The sequence below is a fragment of the Paramormyrops kingsleyae genome, chromosome 24 (assembly GCF_048594095.1).
Source record: "Paramormyrops kingsleyae isolate MSU_618 chromosome 24, PKINGS_0.4, whole genome shotgun sequence".
Taxonomy (NCBI): Eukaryota; Metazoa; Chordata; class Actinopteri; order Osteoglossiformes; family Mormyridae; genus Paramormyrops; species Paramormyrops kingsleyae.
The window spans coordinates 6,168,344-6,188,282 of NC_132820.1; the positions used below are offsets into that span (position 1 = coordinate 6,168,344).

The following is a 19,939-nucleotide window of genomic DNA, read 5'->3' on the forward strand; positions in this document are numbered from 1 at the left end:
AATGATTTACAAATCATATAAAACCATATTTAACTGGAAATAGAACAAAGACATCATATCAGATGCGGAAACTGAGAATTGTTTTATAGTTTTATGACACATATATGCTTAATTTGAATTTGATGCCAGCAACACATTTAAAAAAAGTTCAGACTGGGGCAACAAAAGACTGGAAAAGTTGTGCAATGCTAAAAGAAAACACCTGGTTGAATATCTCACAACTAATTAGATTAATTGGCAGCAGGTCAGTAAGATGATTGCGTATATTATTTACATTTTACACAGCGTTCTAACTTTTTTGGAAACGGGATTCTACATACTATCCCCCGAAACAGCTTAAACCAAGTTAAATGTTGGATGAGTATTAATATTAAACTTTGACTAGATGTTACTGGTGTGATAAGTTCTGCTTCCATATTGCATCAGCATGATTGTAAGTTTCCTATCTGTCCTTGGATGAATCCAGCAGCCATAAGGGATTGCTGTACTCTGAACCTCTCTCACCTGCTTCTGAAACGTCTAATCACCAGAATAGCTCATTGTTCATACTTAGGTATGTATATATTCCATGCAAATGCCCCAATGGTGAATGCAAGTTACGTAAAAATCAGGCACAGTTTGTTCTTTCCAAATACTACTTTCACACTTGTAACAGTCCATCCAAGAAAATCATCTGATATACCCCAAAGCGGTTTTAGGAGGCAAAATGTTAAATGTAAAAGCACGATGGCCAAGCCTTGCTGAATTTTGTGCTTTAAGGGCACGTCTGCGGATCGAAAGTGAAAATTAAAAGGAAAACAAGGTGCGCTTATGAGGGTAAGGTAGCTAAAACCCACAAATAAAATCCTGCACCATGGAAGCTCAGGTCCGTACAAATCAGGCCTGGGGGGGGGGAGCAGGCAGAGGGGAGATTGGCCGTCCACCTTCTGGGATTTTTGCTGACGTAACATGGGGCTCCTCGGAGACCGAAAATTCACCCCCCCCTCCCCCCCAGGCTGGCTTCAGGCTGATCCCCCCGTGACCCAGTTGGGCGGACTGGCTAGAATCGAGAAAGCTACTCACCGGACGTGGAAAATTTGAGGTCGAATCTGAACGGGGAGGCGATGGGGTAGAAGTAGAAGGATGATTCCCCCCCCTGCCCCCCCCCCTATCCTGCAGGGCTGGAGGATGCGATAAGTGAGCGACGAGGTCTGCGTGTCACCCTCTGATGTGCTGGCACAGTGCCCGCTCAGGATGCGATTATCTCACCTGTCAGCTGCTTGTCTGATAGCCAGCCTGACTGTCGCGCTTTGATAGAGCTAAGATGGCTTCGGCCAAGAGAAGGAGACCTGAGAGAATCCCTCTGGCTCTTCTGACGGGAAGGTTTTACGGAGTAAAGAGTTACCAAAAATCTCAAGGTAGCCCGAAATCTGCTCATAAAATCCTTAAAAACGCGCTGTTTGGAGAGGTACCTATTCCCGTGTTTCTGTAATTTTTGCAAACCGTCATGCTTGATTTTCTGGGAGAAAAACGTGGCTATGCTCAGAATTAGAGAAAATATCTGGTTAATTAATGTTAGAATAACTGGCTCTTAGGCGAAAGCACAGTTGTGGCAGAAGGAATTAAGACCTACATTAAAAGGTCTTGACTTTTTAAGAGTCCTCTTAGGTTTATCCGGGAGACTGCGGAGTAGCTACCGTAAAAAGCCCAAACAGACTTCATGTTACGTCGCTTTTCAAGCTGCTGTGTTCAACTACAAAAGATCTCCTGTTAGGCGTATATAGTAGCGACTGGGTTCTTGGGTGCGCTCACAGTAAAAGCACAGCACATATTTCAGCCCACAGCAAACAAACAAACCTCCACCGCCTGTCGTCAGGAAGCAGGCGGCCCTTGGCTGGCGGTGCGGTGAGTCGAACGAGAAGCGCTGCTTCGTCGCACCGCGGATTTGATTTCCCCCTCGCCGCCGCTGAGCACGGCCGGCTACGGAAGCGTAAAGCGCTCTGTCACTCCCAGCATCACGGCCCATCAATCCTGCCCAAGCCTACCGCCAGAGTTCATCTGGCAGCCAAACTGTGAGACCGTCGGTAATGGTGCTGGCCGGCCTTATCAGGCTTTGATTATCTTTAATGGTCACCGTACGTCAGGCATGAAATGATGCGGGGCCCAGGTTGGGTTTGGAAAGGCTTATTCCTCTGGTGATAAATAACAACACGAAACAGGAAGTGATGTCGCGGGAGCGAGGCGGACTCTCGCCGGGAGTAAAATGTCGGCTTGGAGGCCCCGAGGTGATATGAACGCGAGTATAGCTGATGCCACCAACACCGGCAGAAGGCGAATAAATTAGCTATTAACACATCAACTCAAGTTAGCCTACGTGGATTGTCACGTTGCTGCTCATGACTCACGTCTGCTGACCTTTAACGTTTTATATTATATTATATAGTATTATATTGTGCATACAATCGTCTACCAAAAACACAAATGTAACAGGCGAAACAGTATCTATATGTTGAAGAACGCTTTGATTTTGACTGTATTTAAGACAATTCAAAGACATATATGTTAGCTTCATATTATGTATAATAGACTGCGGAGATACTCTCTCACCTTTCATTCAGCATTAGTTCAAAATACTACCTTGTCTCTCTGTAGGCTTTACTCTGCTGCATTAATAATGCTTTGATTGTATCGTAATTGTCAGCGTAATTGTAGATGGTTCTTAAAAGTTGCTTCAGAGCTTAACCTGTTTGACCTCAGACTGTGTGATTATGCCGCAACAAATTCTTTCTGTCGAATGAAGTCAGTCTTAAATCAGCTGTGAATTCAGCCGCTTTCTTCCATGACCATATAATCAGCGACAGCCGAGCCCCAAAAGTGGACATTTTCTATGGAAATTTCTGTATTTTTTTTTTTGGTCTGTCCAGCATCACACCTGCATCTTGTTTATCAAAACTTTTATTACCCGGCTGATCAAAAACGAACCCAAAAAACCTGGAGATAAACAGATGCATGTTGCACGTGACAGAATTTCAATAAGCCACTAGAGTAGAACTTTCAGAATTTTCCACCAGACTGTGTAATGGCGCAGATGTGTTTTAATCAGTGTAAAATGCACATCTGAGTGATCCAGGTGGTGCTGCACAAATAACCTGTGAACTCCGACCTCATAAATGAACATTCTTTCAGAGCTAGTTAACAGAATTTGTCCAAACAATTCTACTCATGAAATGAGATATACCAAAATCGTTCTACCATGTCTCACGTCCATGACGGGCCGTAGAGTGGCATAGCTGTGGACATCCTCATCACTCACTGAGGTTAAGTGGAGCAGTGTGTTGGCTCAGTTGGTTAGGATGCTCTGCTTATGAAGTCTTAGGTTCAAATCGCATGGTCGGTTGAGTGGATTTACTGTTGAGTCCTCGAGCAAGACCCTTAACCTTTAATCTCTCCAGGGAGCATCTAACCCTGCATTCTCAAAAAAAGAGAAAAAAAAAAAACGTCGATTGTTAATTTGGGTAAAAGCATCTGTGAACGATTGAAAAAAAAGAAATAAAAAACATGGATATTGCACATGGAAAAACACATGCAGGTCATGGCAAATGTGAATGAATATTTAGTGGGCCTTTTCTTGAAGAATATAGAGGTCACATATATACACACACACACACACACACACACACACACACACACACACACACACACACACACACAGGCACCCGGTCAGACTAGATCAAAAGCAATAGCTGCGTGAATAGAATTGGTTGTAGAGCAGATTTCACGGGCCCTGAAAAGCGCGAGACGTATGGTTTATGAAGATGGGAGGAGAGCCCTGTCATCTGCAGCCCTGTCATGCGGAAGGGTGGCCAAGCCGAACGTGTGAATTTGGGTCAAGGCGCCAAATATATCTCGCCGCACCGAACTGCAGATGTTCTGCGCCACTCCGAGTCCTCGTTGTCACCCAGGGTGCAGCGTGTCCCACATAATGTCACCGCTCGGATGGTCCGTGGCCGCCGCGGAGGCCACTGGATGACGACGGCGCAGATGCTTGGCGGTGCTGATTGTGATGGTCGTGGGGGCTCGTCGGGGTAAGGAAAGGGGCGGGGCTTGCTGGGTGGTGCCGCCGCTGAGCTTCTTACGGTTTTCATTTCGGAAACTCGGCCCGGAATCGCCAGAGGTCCAATTAATAACAGGAACAGGGCTCCGCTTTGAACTTCAAACGGCCGGGGGAATACCCAAATGCGCTTTCTTGTTTCCTCGCATGCAAATTCTCGAGGAGGTTAAGAACCAAAGGAAAAACAGTGTTTCGTAAAACTAATACTGACGTAAGGGTTAGTAACGTCTGGTGAAGTGGCGCGGATTAGCGTTATTAAAATCTCCTTCAGTTAAGTCGTGAATTTTCAGATGTTTCTGATCACAATTATTTAAATAAGATATGTAAATGACATTTCAATTAATTACTGTTTTTCATTTTTTCTATAATGTTAGTGTTCCCGGGGGGGTGGGCAGCCAGTTGACCTTTGACCCCCAAAGGTTTTTTTTTCTCCGTACTTGGGAGTTTTTGGTTCCTTTCCTTCCTCCATTGTCTTCTCTCTCTCTCTCTCTCTCTCATTTTGTCCTAATGATGTTGCAATGTGTCACAACACACCCGAATAAAGCACCTTGGGATGACTTTACTGTGAAAGGCAACATATTAAAATGAATGGACTTATATTTATGGCCATGTTTACAATGCTCTATGAATGCATTATAATGTGTCATGAATATGTTCATAGATTCTTGTAGACGTGGCATTCATAAGAAAGGGTTACCAGCGTTTTTGAACGACAGGGCTTTGAGAAGTTCGACGACGGCGAGGATCTCTTGAGGGGATGCGAGTGGTATTTCTGTAGAATCTCAATTTTTCAGTTTGGACGGCCGAGCCATGTATGCGCCATTATAAATTCTGGTCAGAATCTGAGACTTGGTTGCTGGGTTTGTTCCAGTTGCAGGGCAAATTTATGGTTGAACAGATTTCCCCTGGTAGCAGCATGTCTAAGCTGCTTGGGTTCAGTAGCAATTTGACTCAAGCCGTATATATCTCTGCGCACTGTTCTGCCTTAAGCCCAGGAAATACCTGTATACAAGGACAAGGATTAATTACCACAGAGTAGTGTCCGGATATCCATCTGGCATCTGCCTCAAGTTAATCCTTTGGCTTCAGACTTTGAGTAGATTTGTAAAAAGATCACAAACGAAAGAAGGAGTCTTAGTTTGTTTATGCTTAGTTCTTTGAACTTTGTGTAAGAACACAGCTTCAGAGTTGTCTACACTCTGGGATTCCATTTACTCACGTGTCGCTCAAATGCTACTCCAACTAAAAATTCCATGGCTAATGCTACTGAATCCGAACAGTTTTTTTTCTTTCGTTGCACCTCTAACCCAAAACAAAATCTAAAATTCTTCCTCATGTGCTACACATAAAAGGGGAATTCCCCCCATTGTGTGAAATTAATTTCAAGGCCTGCAGTTGCAGCTAACGCTAGTTAGCAGGATTACCGTGTGTCTTTGGATAGCTAACTATTGCTAGAACGAGGGTGCGTTTTTGTGTTTAATCAGGGTTGTCAACTTTGCTCAGCTGGCTGGAGCAAGATTTTCATTCCGAGTCTGTGCACAAAATCACACGCATTTACAATGTATGTAAGAGTTTTATTACCTTTTAAATAGTCTGTTGGGTTTGCAAACTACCCCAATGCTTTTGACGTAATTTAGGTTTATAATGGAATAATACAAATTTGCCGTAAGATTTCTTGTGTGAGAGTCTGAACGCTCAAGTGTCATCCCAGATGCCGGAGACCTGGCAAATCTGGTTTATTGTACCCTACTTTTACATTTGTATCCCACTTTGGTGCATTCCGCTGTTGCAGTGACGTGCAAACATGCACGCAACACGGTATTTACGTTTTTGGCGGAACCAGAGAGCAGGGTGTGAGGAGGCAAGGTATAAATAGCCAAATACATGCCATGTGACTATCTGTACCTGTGCAGAAATAGATACTCTGTTACTCCAAATATATAATGTATTATATAATGTATAAGGATAACTGTCAAAAGGATTCTTCCATAAATTCAAAGGCAGACTGTTTTGTATGCATCCCAAAAAGTAGAGGTGTCACTTAGCATGTTGACGATAATATCACTTCATGAATGAATGTCACAAAATATACCTTCCGTTGGCAAAACATTTATTTATTTTTTTGTCAAACTCTAAAGTCTTCTGTAAAACAGACTGAGACTGGACAGATGTTTCTGAGACATTAGTGTCAATCCTTTTATATGAGCAGATTAAATACCAGCTTCTCTAGCCTGGAGCACAACTGGCAATTGAGGCTCTCTGTCACATACACCAGGGCTCTTCTGTCTGTTTAGACAAAAAATGGCTGAACAGACGTGCATCAGATACATGCAAGTCTTTCAGGACCTGATTCAGCCCCAGAGTTTCAAAATTATCATGGTTACCAAATAAAAATGAGTAAATGTGGTTCTGCAGTATTTAAATGTCAGCTGAAATGACACATCTGTTGCTTAAAGTGTTTGTTATGGTAATGTTTAAGTGCAAATTAGACAAACAATCAAAGCCAATCGCTAATGTTGTGTTTAAAAGCTGCCGAAAGATGGAGGGCTTTCAAGTAAATATCCTCTGTATCATGGTGTCACAGCTGGTTCTGTCATTAGAGCATATAACTATGTTGGGATTTAAAGGCATTTTTAAAATGAATACCAATGTTTCAAAGTTATTGTGTTGTAATATTTGTAGAAATAAATCACTGATATTCAATGACAGACTCAAAACCATGAGGTGTCTTGGAATCTATCTGCCCGTCCGTCCGAATATCTATCTAATCTGCTAATGTCACTTGTTCTTATTAAAGCAATGTCTCGGACCCCTCACAGGTTCAGGGGCCTGTTTCACAAAGCAGGATTACTTGCTTAGCCAGATAACTTGCCAGATTTAAGGTAGTCTGGGCTAAATAGACCTTATTTTCATCAAGGTCTATTTAGCCCAGACTACCTTAAATCTGGCAAGTTATCTGGCTAAGCAAGTAATCCTGCTTCGTGAAACAGGCCCCAGCTCTCTGGCTGATTTTAGGTTGCGACTCTTGCTGCCATATAAAGAGGGTGTAAATTGGCGGGGATATCTCGGCTGCCCCCCCCCCCCCCCGCGTGATGCGGCTTCATCCAACCGCCCGGTTCCTCAGGTTGCCAGAGGCGGCATTTCATCACTGCGCCGCTCTCCCGCACAACGCTGAAGTGGTCCGAGATTCAGAAAGTACGGGGTGCTACTTGCGGTCACCTTCCATGCAGCCGCGGTGGATTTTATAGGAAACTACTGAAGGAGAGAATATATTATTAAACATGTTTAAATTAATTGATTCTGTACTGCCTCCTAAATGGCGAATAGGACAGAAGAAAAATGCCGGCAGATTAATTTCGAATCCAGGACTTGAGTAATTGAAATTCTTGCCGCCGTCTAACCTAATGGCCTAAATCTCTAAGCACTTCATCAGGGTCCTACAGTCGAGCGCTGGCAGTGTGTCTGTGAGCCCTGCGTCGTCCCTCTGCTGTCGCCTAACTGTCCAGGAGGACGATGTGAGAAAGCACTGCAAAACAAATGGCTGTAGCAGGAAGAGCGGCACACGGCATTTGGTCACGTCGCCGGGGACCCGGGAGTCGGGAGCAGGGCGAGTCTGGCACAGGAGACTCTGCTCTCTGCATAATTGAAAGGCCCCCACAGCTCCAGCTTGCCTCCGAATTGAGTCTGCCCCCCCCCACCTTTCCCAAGATGAAAGGCCACCTTTGATAGTACCTTGTGCAATAACCAGGGGATTCTGCCAGCGTCATGGACCCCCCTGCCCTGGGGGCACCTGGGTGGGGGGGGTCCACACTTCAAATAGAGTGCTCTTCCAGGATGTTATGTAATAACACACGTATGTGATGCATTAATCATTTTCAGTCACTCAACATCCATCCATCCATTTTCTGAAACCCCAACCAGGGTCGTGGGGGGGACCGGAGCCTATCCCGGGAACAATGGGCGCAGGCAGGAGCCAATCCTGGGCGGTCGGAAACACACCGCAGGGCCACACATAAACAATTACAGGGCCAATTTAGACTCACTAATCAACCTATCCTGCGTGCTTTTGGACCGTGGGAGGAAACCAGAGACCCGGCAAAAACCCACATGAACACGGGGAGAGCATGCGAACTCCACGCAGAAAGGGACCGGGACCGGACCCGGGACCGGACCCAGAACCCAGCAGCGCTAACCACTGCACCACCCCGTCATTCAACATTTTTCCTGGAATTCTGTAGCATCATTCCCTAAGCATTAAGCATGGAATTACCTTCGAATTTTGCAGTGTTGTTCACTTTTTAAACATGGAATTCCCCTGGAGTCCCATAGCATCATTCACTAAACCGTAAACATGGAATTCTCCTGGAATTCTGTAGCATCATTATTGTCATGCTACTTCTTGCTTTACTAATTGTATAAAAATGTCATCATCAAATATGCTTTCCTTAAATTGTTTGTTCATTAATACCGTCATACTATAATCCAGTTGTTACATGAGTCTGTCTCTCATGTACACGGATTCCCACTAACAACATTTTAGAGCATTAAAAAGTTGGAATTAAAGCACCGAAACCAAATAGAATCCTTCAAGTGAAAATGTTTAACAAAGGGATTTACATGTCATTAATGCTACTCCTTATTTAGCTTATGAAAGGGTTATGTGCATTTTTGTCAACTCTTGTTAGCTTTGACAGCAATCCTGCACCTTTAACACATATTTCATATCCTGATATATGGATTTGTAGAGCTTGCAATGATAATTTAACGACCCCCAAGATCATGTGGAAGCAAGGAATCCCTTTATGGCACTGAGGACAGATTGGCTAATGTCTCACATAACATTACGCTCCTCTGTATAAACACCTGAAAGCACCATGCGCTAAAAGCCATTGGTGTTTGTGAGAATAATCTCACTGTTGTGCTTCATACAAACTTCAAAACTTCAATTTCAATTGCTGATGTGACACAGGGTCTCGTGTCACCAACGGAGTGTGTCCTTGTTCATATACCGGTATCTATTCAATTACTCAGCACAGCTGCACGCGGAGCAGAATCATACAGCATGAGCAGGAAACTGTGTGTAACTGGACATCTTCAAGTAATCAGGGCTTTTAGAAAGAAAACAAAAATAAACTGAAGTTTGCCAGAAAGCATCTGGGGGACTTTGAGACCATAAGAATAAGAAAATCTTATAGTTCAGAGCAAAATTAGCATTTGTATCATCAGTGCTAAGTGCTGTCATTAGCACAGGGGGTAAACACCACCGCCGTATTAAACGTCACTGGGCCACAGAAGACTTGTGATAGTGGAAGGCTAGACATTCAAGAAAGTACCATGAAACCTTAGAGGAGAAATTGCTTTGGTCTGGGTATGGATCATCTTCCAGAAGACAGTGACTGGAAGTGTTCAGTCAAAAGCCACAGCGAAGTTTTGGAGTCGAATCCAATCTAATAGACAGTAGGCGGAAGACAATGAAAATGCATCCAACTGCAGGCTCCATCGAACCTTTTGCAAAGTATCATGGGAAAAAATGTCATGTGCAAAGCTAGTCGATATCTATGGTAGACGATTCACGTCTGTACATTTCTGAAAAAGACCGTAAACGCAAGTTCAAGTGGGTGAACACATTTGTGTATCCAGCCATATTTAATTATTTGGAAATGTAAAATTGGTTTTAGTTACTAATCAGTGGTGAAACATTACAGTTGAACACATCCATATTTCCAGATGATAAAACGTGTACAGAGGTGAGTAATTTCTATTATAACCACTTACGGAGTGTATGGTGTGTGAGTGAATGGTGTGTGTGTGAGTGAATGGTGTGTGAGTGAATGGTGTGTGTGTGAGTGAATGGTGTGTGAGTGAATGGTGTGTGTGTGAGTGAATGGTGTGGGAGTGAATGGTGTGTGTGTGAGTGAATGGTGTGTGAGTGAATGAGGTGTGTGTGTGAGTGAATGGTGTGTGTGTGTGTGTGTGTGAGTGAATGAGGTGTGTGAGTGAATGGTGTGTGTGTGTGAGTGAATGGTGTGTGAGTATATGATGTGTGAGTCTGAGTGAATGGTGTGTGAGTGAATGGTGTGTGTGTGTGAGTGAATGGTGTGTGTGTGTGAGTGAATGGTGTGTGAGTGTGAGTGAATGGTGTGTGTGTGTGTGTGTGTGTGTGTGTGAGTGAATGGTGTGTGAGTGAATGGTGTGTGAGTGAATGGGGTGTGTGTGTGAGTGAATGGTGTGTGAGTGAATGAGGTGTGTGTGTGAGTGAATGGTGTGTGTGTGTGTGAGTGAATGAGGTGTGTGAGTGAATGGTGTGTGTGTGTGTGAATGGTGTGTGTGTGTGTGTGTGAATGGTGTGTGTGTGTGTGTGTGAGTGAATGAGGTGTGTGAGTGAATGGTGTGTGTGTGTGTGTGTGTGAATGGTGTGTGTGTGTGAATGGTGTGTGTGTGTGTGTGTGAGTGAATGAGGTGTGTGAGTGAATGGTGTGTGTGTGTGTGTGTGTGTGAGTGAATGAGGTGTGTGAGTGAATGGTGTGTGTGTGAATGGTGTGTGTGTGTGCCCCGTCATGGGCTGGCATCCCAACCTATAGAATAAGCTGTTACAGAAAATGGGTGGTTGGATGGAACTTAGATACAAGGATACTGCTTCTCCTGAAACTCAGTGCAAGAAGTCAGAACATGATTAAAATAATATGAAACTAACAAGTTCAGGCAACCTTCTGAAAGTCTGTAAAATCGTGCAGTGGTGTTAAAGGCCAGATTCTATGGTAAATTTGACCTTACAGTTAAGCCAAGATTTGCATCTCCAAAATAACATGATACTTGGAAATTCTGCATCGCTTTTTTTTGTTCTGTTCTCATTATCATGTGTGGGTTCCTGGTTCAGTGGGAGGCATGACTGCAGGCATTTGTTGATTTATTACCATTTAATATTAAAATTGCTAATCATTAACATAAATGATTTAATAGTTAGATATATGCTCAGCTAGGGTGTGTTTAAACATTTAATGGACAGCAATAATTCTTAAAATATTTATTCAAGTAAAGAAAATCTCTGCTTTGAATAATCTGAATGCACATCAGGCCAGGAAGAAATCACACTTGGGCTAACTAATGACTGTTGTGGCTTTCTGCAGTTGTTGCATTACTCTGCACACTTTACTAGACCTAAACGCATTAATATGCAATTCCATAGATGATGAATGTGCCAAATAATATTATAATCTTAATCACAAATTCATGTGTAAGCAAAAAACCTGAAAGATCTGTGGCACATGAAATTATTTTCTACATTTTTATCCCCTTTGCAGTCTATTCTACATTTTGTTTACTTTTTAATTAAGAGCTAAACAATGATCGCTCCAGAAGTCACCCGAAGAATGATTTATTTACTTGCAGTACTTCTGGTAAGGATTTACCCTATTGTATTGTCAAGGATTCATCCTTGTAACAGTGAAACAACAGTTTAGTACGCTGCCAGTCAAAAGCTTTCGCACACACAGATTTTCTACATTTGCATGTTACTCACTTAACATTTACTAAAATACAATCAATATTCTTTGCTAACAAATACATTTACAGTATGTTCACCATTTGAGTACCTTTATTAGCAAGAAAATGTTGTATCTTTGATTCATCAAAGTAACCTCCTCTAGCAGTTATAACAGCAGAGAAAATTCGAGGCATTCTTCCTACAAGTGACATTAAATACTGCTCTGTCTCATGGGATGAAACAGGTAACTAGTGCATTTAAAGTTAAAAGACGGCCTAGAATCTGCCATCACCACACAACCAGTTAATAGGACATCAGACATGCAGTGTTACAAACTCTTTCCATGTTATAAAGGAAACTTGTTTTATTTGACTTATATTTCCATCGTTTTTACTCAACTTTCCATAGCTAAACAAGAATAAAGAATCTGTGGTTTATGAAATATATGAAAAAGTAAAAACCTGTGGCATGCAAAAACTTCTGACTGGTAGTGTACATCAAAAAGGACCCGATTAAACCCTTACAAGAATAAGAAAAAAGTAAAATAAACAATGTCGTTGAATGCAGAAATTTTTTATTGTAAAATTCCACAACTGTATGCAGTTCCTTTATGAAAAGGGTATCCTGTCGTACATACAGTGAACACCTGAACTAGTATTTATAGGGATCTCTGTACGACACCCAAGCTTGGAGACACACCATGTGAATAATTATCCAGATCAGTCATCTTCCAGTTGTTGGTGATCATTTACTGAGCCCAAGTGTGACAAACTGTATTACTGTCTGATGTCAGAAAATATAACTATTATTTACATGCGATCCACATGTAGGGTCCATTTCAAAATAAAAGCCTTTTTGTGCCCTAACCTTTTCATGATCCTTGAGCATTTGATGTAGATGTAGATGATCTGTCTACATGTCTGACACCTAAATGTAGTGTATAAATAATTCACATTTTCCCTGTAGAAATATTTTATGCCTTTCCCTTATCTGTATTGATTTTTATGACATAAGCCAAAGGACTGAATTTATATGTAGTAAGTCTGATATTTTAAATTTCTGCAATTTAAATTCCAAAATATTTTGAATTTTGGCATTTAAAGAAGGTATTGTAATATTCAAGCATTATTCAAAAGGGAATTTATCGAAAAGTGGTACAAAACTAGTTTAACATTTTGGAAGAAATCCACTTAAAACATTAATGCTAATTATTATTCACGAGTTTTAAAACAATGTCTTGCATTTTATCAGTTATTACATTTGTCAGTCAAAAAATGCTAGCTTAGCTTATTTTGACGAATAAATGCATTTAACTTTAAAAAGAGATGTAATTTCATAGTGTTTTAATTGCATAAGCAAATATTAATATCAAATTGCATTTGAGTTTGGCACTTTAATATCTTTGTTATACATTTACATTCCCCTACATTTAGCGTTAAAAACAACAATGGCTGAAATATATCATGTGTTCCTTCTGTTTGATATGAAAACACATATTCACTTCAGACAAAACAACTTGTGTACAAAGACAAAGCTGGGCGATTTGAACGCAACGCCTAATACAGCCGTGGATTAACATGGTAAGAAGTGAGGTGACATGGAGACCAAAAGGAAAAACTTGGTCTATTGCAAGCGATGGGAGAGTATGACATCGGAATTATATACAAACTCCACTCGAATACGTCTCCCATTGGTTCCTAAAGCTGCTATTACCACTCATTCTCAATATTTTCTCAAAAAAAAAAAACAAAAAACAAAGTGACATTGTGTCAGAAAGGGCTCCGTGCTTGAAAAAGCACACAGTAGCCGTCGTCAAAACAAAGAAATACAGTAACATTGACAAACAGTACAACGTAACAGGATCACTTCACTCATACTGCAAGTCAAAACCTCGTCGATATGAAAGTTGAGTTTCAAATTTAGTAATAGGGGATATAAAATGTAATGAAACATAATCTTAACTGCATGTTGTGATTGGCCTGTTCGATTCTTGATTGAATTCCTTATACAGAATAACATTCTCAAGAATTACATGAACATGACACATACAAATACACACAGATTTACACCAGAAACCTGGTTGCTTCAAAGAGTGTACCATGCCAAACTGGTAAGAGTAAGATAGTTTGATCGATTTTGTTTGGTCATTCCCATGCTGCATGAACTACACAATGAAGCGATATAACAACATATTTAAAGCTATACTGATGAAAGCAATAAAAAAAATTAAAAGCAAAACAAAAAAAATTGTCACAGACTGTCCATTTTTTCCTCCAGCCTAGCCAATCTTATTTTTTCTTTTTCTTTTTTTTTTTATCATTTACCACAGTTTTCTCCTCAGTGGGAATACAGGTTAATTGCCTATATACCTTATGCTGTTTGTCTTTTAATTGGGGGCATATATATGTAAACAAACAATGGAAACACATCCAGTTGAACAAAACTGAACAAAAAAAAAATTGCATTAGCTGTCTGTCAGAAGTGGGTTGGCTGTTTCAGGAAGGTGAACCTGCTAACCAGTTTTGTGCTGAATAATTCCACCTGTCCATTGTTCCTTGTAACAAGTACAAACAGATAACCCCGCCACCCCATGAAACCTGAAAGAAGTGACAATCCGCACAAGATTGCAGACTTGTTCCATGTCCCCCTGACAAACATTTATGCCTTTTCCTTCTCCATTTCATTCCTCTGCAAAAAGGGCCACTTCCTGTTTTCCCCGAGTAAACACCATGAGCTCAACACCAAGACCGTACTTATGATCCTGGCAAGACCGGTCTTGCTAACTCGGTTTCCAAGAACGAACTTGGGGCGCAATGAATCATGGGACTGGTGTCATTTGGCGAGAATGCCACACATGTATCCTTGATATTTGTGGCGAGGCAAGAACGACATCTGGGGAATTTTATCGTCTTGCTCTTAGTATTGGAACTGGTCTTCGGGCAAAGGAAGATGACGGGTACACGAGAACAAAGTATGGTCAAATAAGCAGATTCAGATCCTTCCCACGTTTCCTGTTTTTATATGGTGGTCCGGTCCACCATCACTGTCACTAACCAATAGCAGTTTGGTATGTTTTATCACCAACCAATAGCAGTTTGGTATGTTTTATCACCAACCAATAGCAGTTCTGTATCTTTCCTTTAACAGCATCTTTGGTCACGCTGGCATTCCTCTCTTTTATTACACATCTCCGTCATTATGCGTCGCATTGCTTTTCAACCTTGTTTTTTTAATTTAAATGGTGCACTTATGATTACACTCTCAGGGAAATATTTATGTTGCGTAACTGTCCGTTTATTCAGGGCTGCTCGGTAATAATGGAAAATGACATAAAAAAAAAAAAAATCGTGTGTGATGACAAAACTGGTTTAAGTATTGATAGAAAATAAAGTATATATCAAAGACATTATTAAATACTACAATTTCCCTACCTGTAGGATCGTTTACAGTTTCATTTCAATACCAACCATCCTTTATAAAGGACTGAAGTATTTATGGTAAAATAAAATAGTGCTCTTGCATTCTAGAATAACGAAAAAGAAAGAATACTATTAATGCATCAAAGGCAATTGGTTTCAAGTTTATGGGAAACTTAATGTTTCTTCTCTGATGCTTTTCAGTAAAATGTTCTACTTATGTTTCTTGTGCAACGTTTCCTCTTGTTTCCACAGACGTCGGTAGAAGACCTTGATAAGTTAGTTTGTTTTTGGCCTCATAGATGCATGCGTTAAACAAACCACTACAACATATTCAATATTAAAATATATACAGTTTGTATACAGTTGACTGTAGACCTGATGATTCATTAAAAAAAGGATTCCTCTTTCTTACACACCTTTGACTGAGAAATCTAACCATTAGTTAATAATCAGTGTTTATTAATCTATGCTGCTTAAGTTCTTTTTTAAGTCGTGCCTAATTTGCATTCTGTATTCATGACATTTTGACAAAACATATGACCATAACCCTCACTGAGAGAGGCAACATAAAGGTGGATGGATGGATAAATTAACAAATGCGATGAAAGGTAAAAAGCAGATTTTCAGAATAATTAAAAAAAAAAAAATTGTCAATTTATGGTAGAATTTTACAATTTGGAAATTAAAATCTAAATTTGAATGTGATTGGAGGGATAAAAAAAAACAAAGAAGTGCATAAATAGCCAAAACGCCCCCCAACAGCAAAGTTTCTTCAGACAGCAGCTGAAGCTATCCTGCAGAATGATGGTCACACGAGATGACACCCCCCATCTGCATTGCTACCTTGCTAACTCATCTGACTAAACAGAGCCATGGCAACAATGAAACTGTGGAGATATTATGTAACGTTCGATTGGGAAGGAAAAAAAACAGGAAAAATCTCTCTGCATTTCAAGGCATCGAGTGATATCATCCCTCGCTCTTCCGTCTAGTTTTGCTACAACTTTCTCTCGAATCAGATGCTTCATTTTTTAAAACAACCGCAAACATGTGTCAATAACAAACACGTAAACCAAAATGGAAACGGACTGCGAAGCGTTCATGTTTGATTTTTAAGGAGCGCGGAAACGTACGGTCTTTTCGGTATATGTTAAGGCCAGCTACGTGCGCGAGACTTAGAGATAGAGATAGGACACCCAGTAGACGAGGTTGAAGAGGCCAAAGGCGGTGGGGAAAAAGATGCGAGCGTACGAGTCTAATTTGCCGATGCGGATGTGCAATCGGCCGTGCCTCCAGGCGCCCGAGCGACAGTCCTCAAAGCAGCAGAAGAAGCTGGTGCAGTCCTTGCCGTCGAGGCACTCGTAGCCGTACTCCTCATCGCGCTCTTGCACGTGAGCTGCGTTGTTCATCTGGATGGCCGTGGCGGACCGAGGGCGGATGTCTACCGTGGGGGTCTGCGTTTTTGCCGGGGAGAGAGCACAGAGTCAGCGGCCAATGTCTGGGAAGCACTGGGAGGGTGGGGGAGGGACTTAGGGGGGCTGGTTAGTATTCTCACATTCTTTGCAAGATTATCGCACCTTTTCTTGCCAGTGAGTAAAACAAAACAAAGTAAAACTAAAATATGCCCAAGCAAATCCAAGTCGAGCACCTAGCAGCTTGCAAACGGATTGTTCACTTTCAAACAAAGGATGCAAGTTTCCCCTTCGGGAAAAGCCCACGATGAATTTGACAGATTTATCTATATTTGTTATTATATCGTTATTTAGCTAGTAAATCATGCTAGTGCTGGGAAAGTCGTCATGATTTCATTACAATATTTACAACATAAGGTGTTGTAAAGATGAGACACAAACTGGGTATTTATTTCCGCACTGGATTCTTTCCTTTGTGTCTGAATAATGTGCAGTTTTTCATGGAAGACAGCAAAGCTCAATTTTTTTCCAGCTTCATTTTCTGTCTTTTGTTTGTGACCAAGGTCACAAAAATGTGTTTAATCAGATTTAGATTTATTTATGTGACATTCAAATATTAAAAATTTCAGCTTAATTATGCACTCTGGATACAACGTTGGTATGAAAACTAAGTCTGATCAATGAGAATACTCGTGTTCACTTGAGATTTCAGACAAAAGGACTGATATTCTTCATCAAATTGGAATACACAGCACTAATTGTTGCTTAGTTCTGGAACTGTTGAAAGTCTCAAATTGATTCAGAGGATTATACTGCATCCTGCTGACAAATACTGTAAACATTGCCTGTTTATTTTTTTAAACGCTCCTCCTACAGAGCATGATCATTCTTCTGATGTTTAGATTTTGTTACCAGAAAAAAATTCAAAAGTAGGAAATTATTAGTGGTCAGTCCCAGCCATAGAATTTTCCTTGATCTGTTGAGCAGAGAACCCAATGCCCATTACCCCGTCCTCTGTTTTCCCAGCACTAGTACACAGAGACATCCTGGATCCCTTTGCAAACTTAACGTGGTATCCCGGCCTAATTGGCTGTCAGAGGGATGAGGGATCCAGAGTCCCTGCCTGATTGGCTGCCCACCGCAGGGGGGGGCTGTCGACGTGGGACAGTTCTCAAAGGGTCGTGCGGGAAGCAGGTGGAAGCCAAAGCATAGGACAGCACACACACCGGCCGCGAGTAGCAGGGCTGGGAATCAGATGGCAGTGACCCCTTTCACTGGGAGGGGCCGGCGGGGACTGGGAAAGGGCCATTACCGATGGCCACTAAATATCCTCCCTGGAAATGAGGTTCCTGTTTGAACTGACCCCAAGGTAGCATTTTCCATTTCAGATTTTTGATAACTAGATCATGCAAATCTTCAATGAAAAAAGCTCAAGTTGAACAATAAACAAAACATGCATCTTATTCAGCATTTAAATGTCCTGATAACTGGGTATTTACACCATGGTCTGGCTAATGCTGGCTTTTATGGATGCTGAACCTTAAATCTACCCCATGGTTACAGTTGGGGCTTTCCGTCTGACGGCGCGGAGTGGCGGGTGTCCATTTCAGCCAGTTATGGTGATATAGTAGGATAGGACTGTGCCGGGATTTGTGACCCTGTAAACTGAACCGTTAGCATTCTAGAGGAGCAGTGGAATTAAAGGGGAAGTGACATGGCTGGCATTTAATTTAGACTCTTGTGGCACACAGAATGTGACAGCAGAATTTACTGAATGAGGATTCTGTGTATGGTATGACCCGTGTACACCGCCTCCTCTATCTGTGTATGGTATGACCCGTGTACACCTCCTCCTATATCTGTGTATGGTATGACCCGTGTACACCTCCTCCTATATCTGTGTATGGTATGACCCGTGTACACCGCCTCCTATATCTGTGTATGGTATGACCCGTGTACACCTCCTCCTATATCTGTGTATGGTATGACCCGTGTACACCGCCTCCTCTATCTGTGTATGGTATGACCCATGTACACCGCCTCCTATATCTGTGTATGGTATGACCCATGTACACCTCCTCCTATATCTGTGTATGGTATGACCCGTGTACACCGCCTCCTATATCTGTGTATGGTATGACCCGTGTACACCGCCTCCTATATCTGTGTATGGTATGACCCGTGTACACCGCCTCCCCTATCTGTGTATGGTATGACCCGTGTACACCTCCTCCCATATCTGTGTATGGTATGACCCGTGTACACCGCCTCCTCTATCTGTGTATGGTATGACCCATGTACACCGCCTCCTCTATCTGTGTATGGTATGACCCATGTACACCGCCTCCTATATCTGTGTATGGTATGACCCGTGTACACCTCCTCCCATATCTGTGTATGGTATGACCCGTGTACACCGCCTCCTCTATCTGTGTATGGTATGACCCGTGTACATCGCCTCCTATATCTGTGTATGGTATGACCCATGTACACCGCCTCCTCTATCTGTGTATGGTATGACCCATGTACACCGCCTCCTCTATCTGTCGATGGTATGACCCATGTACACCGCCTCCTATATCTGTGTATGGTATGATCCGTGTACACCGCCTCCTATTTCTGTGTATGGTATGACCCGTGTACACCGCCTCCCCTATCTGTGAATGGTATGACCCATGTACACCGCCTCCTATATCTGTGTATGGTATGACCCGTGTACACCGCCTCCCCTATCTGTATATGGTATGACCCGTGTACACCTCCTCCTATATCTGTGTATGGTATGACCCGTGTACACCGCCTCCCCTATCTGTATATGGTATGACCCGTGTACACCTCCTCCTATATCTGTGTATGGTATGACCCGTGTACACCTCCCCCTATCTGTGTATGGTATGACCCGTGTACACCGCCTCCCCTATCTGTGTATGGTATGACCCGTGTACACCTCCTCCTATATCTGTGTATGGTATGACCCGTGTACACCGCCTCCCCTATCTGTGTATGGTATGACCCGTGTACACCGCCTCTCCTATCTGTATATGGTATGACCCGTGTACACTGAATCTGGGCAGAGGGTCCTTGGTGTGTGTGCATGGGGCGGAGGTGGGGGGAATGGCACTGGAGCCATGGCAGGCGTGCGTCACTGGGGAGGCAAAGCGTGGGGCACGCATGCAGCTGTGGTTCTGTCCACACAGACGGGGGGGAAGGTGTACCTTTGAAGAAAACAGCCGGAGAAGCTTACGGCCGCACCGGGAACAAATGACATGTGGAAGTGAGAGAGAACAACAAAAAAGAAAAAAGAAAGAAAGAAAGAACTGTGAAAACAAACGTCGGAGAGTCACACAGAAGTCCGATAGTGAACTGAAAGAGAGAGGAGAGGAAGACAAAGAACAGGAGAATGCGCGACAGGACATGTCGGAGTGGAGAGCGGGAGGACGTCCGGCGAGTTACACTTCAAACCCAAGTGTGTGACCGATAAAACACGCAAGATCTAAATAAGAGCAAAAGTTGGCTGTTAAATGGTTTATCCTAT

General features: G+C 42.3%; 1 protein-coding gene across 3 annotated transcripts in view; it reads right to left on the minus strand.

The window, feature by feature from the left end:
* Window positions 1–12,130: 12,130 nt before the first annotated feature.
* The window catches only part of gabrg2 (gamma-aminobutyric acid type A receptor subunit gamma2), a 57,852-nt gene continuing 50,043 nt past the window's right edge, over window positions 12,131–19,939 (minus strand). For 2 of the 3 annotated variants that reach the window (XM_072706440.1, XM_023803548.2), the window contains exons 9-10: window positions 19,620–19,643; window positions 12,131–16,446 (exon numbers count right to left, since the gene is read on the minus strand). In XM_072706440.1, the coding sequence (XP_072562541.1) occupies window positions 16,168–16,446; window positions 19,620–19,643 (303 nt within the window). In that variant the 3' untranslated portion in view covers window positions 12,131–16,167. The remainder of the gene's footprint in view (window positions 16,447–19,619; window positions 19,644–19,939) is intronic. The other variant, XM_023803549.2, reaches the window with a different exon arrangement.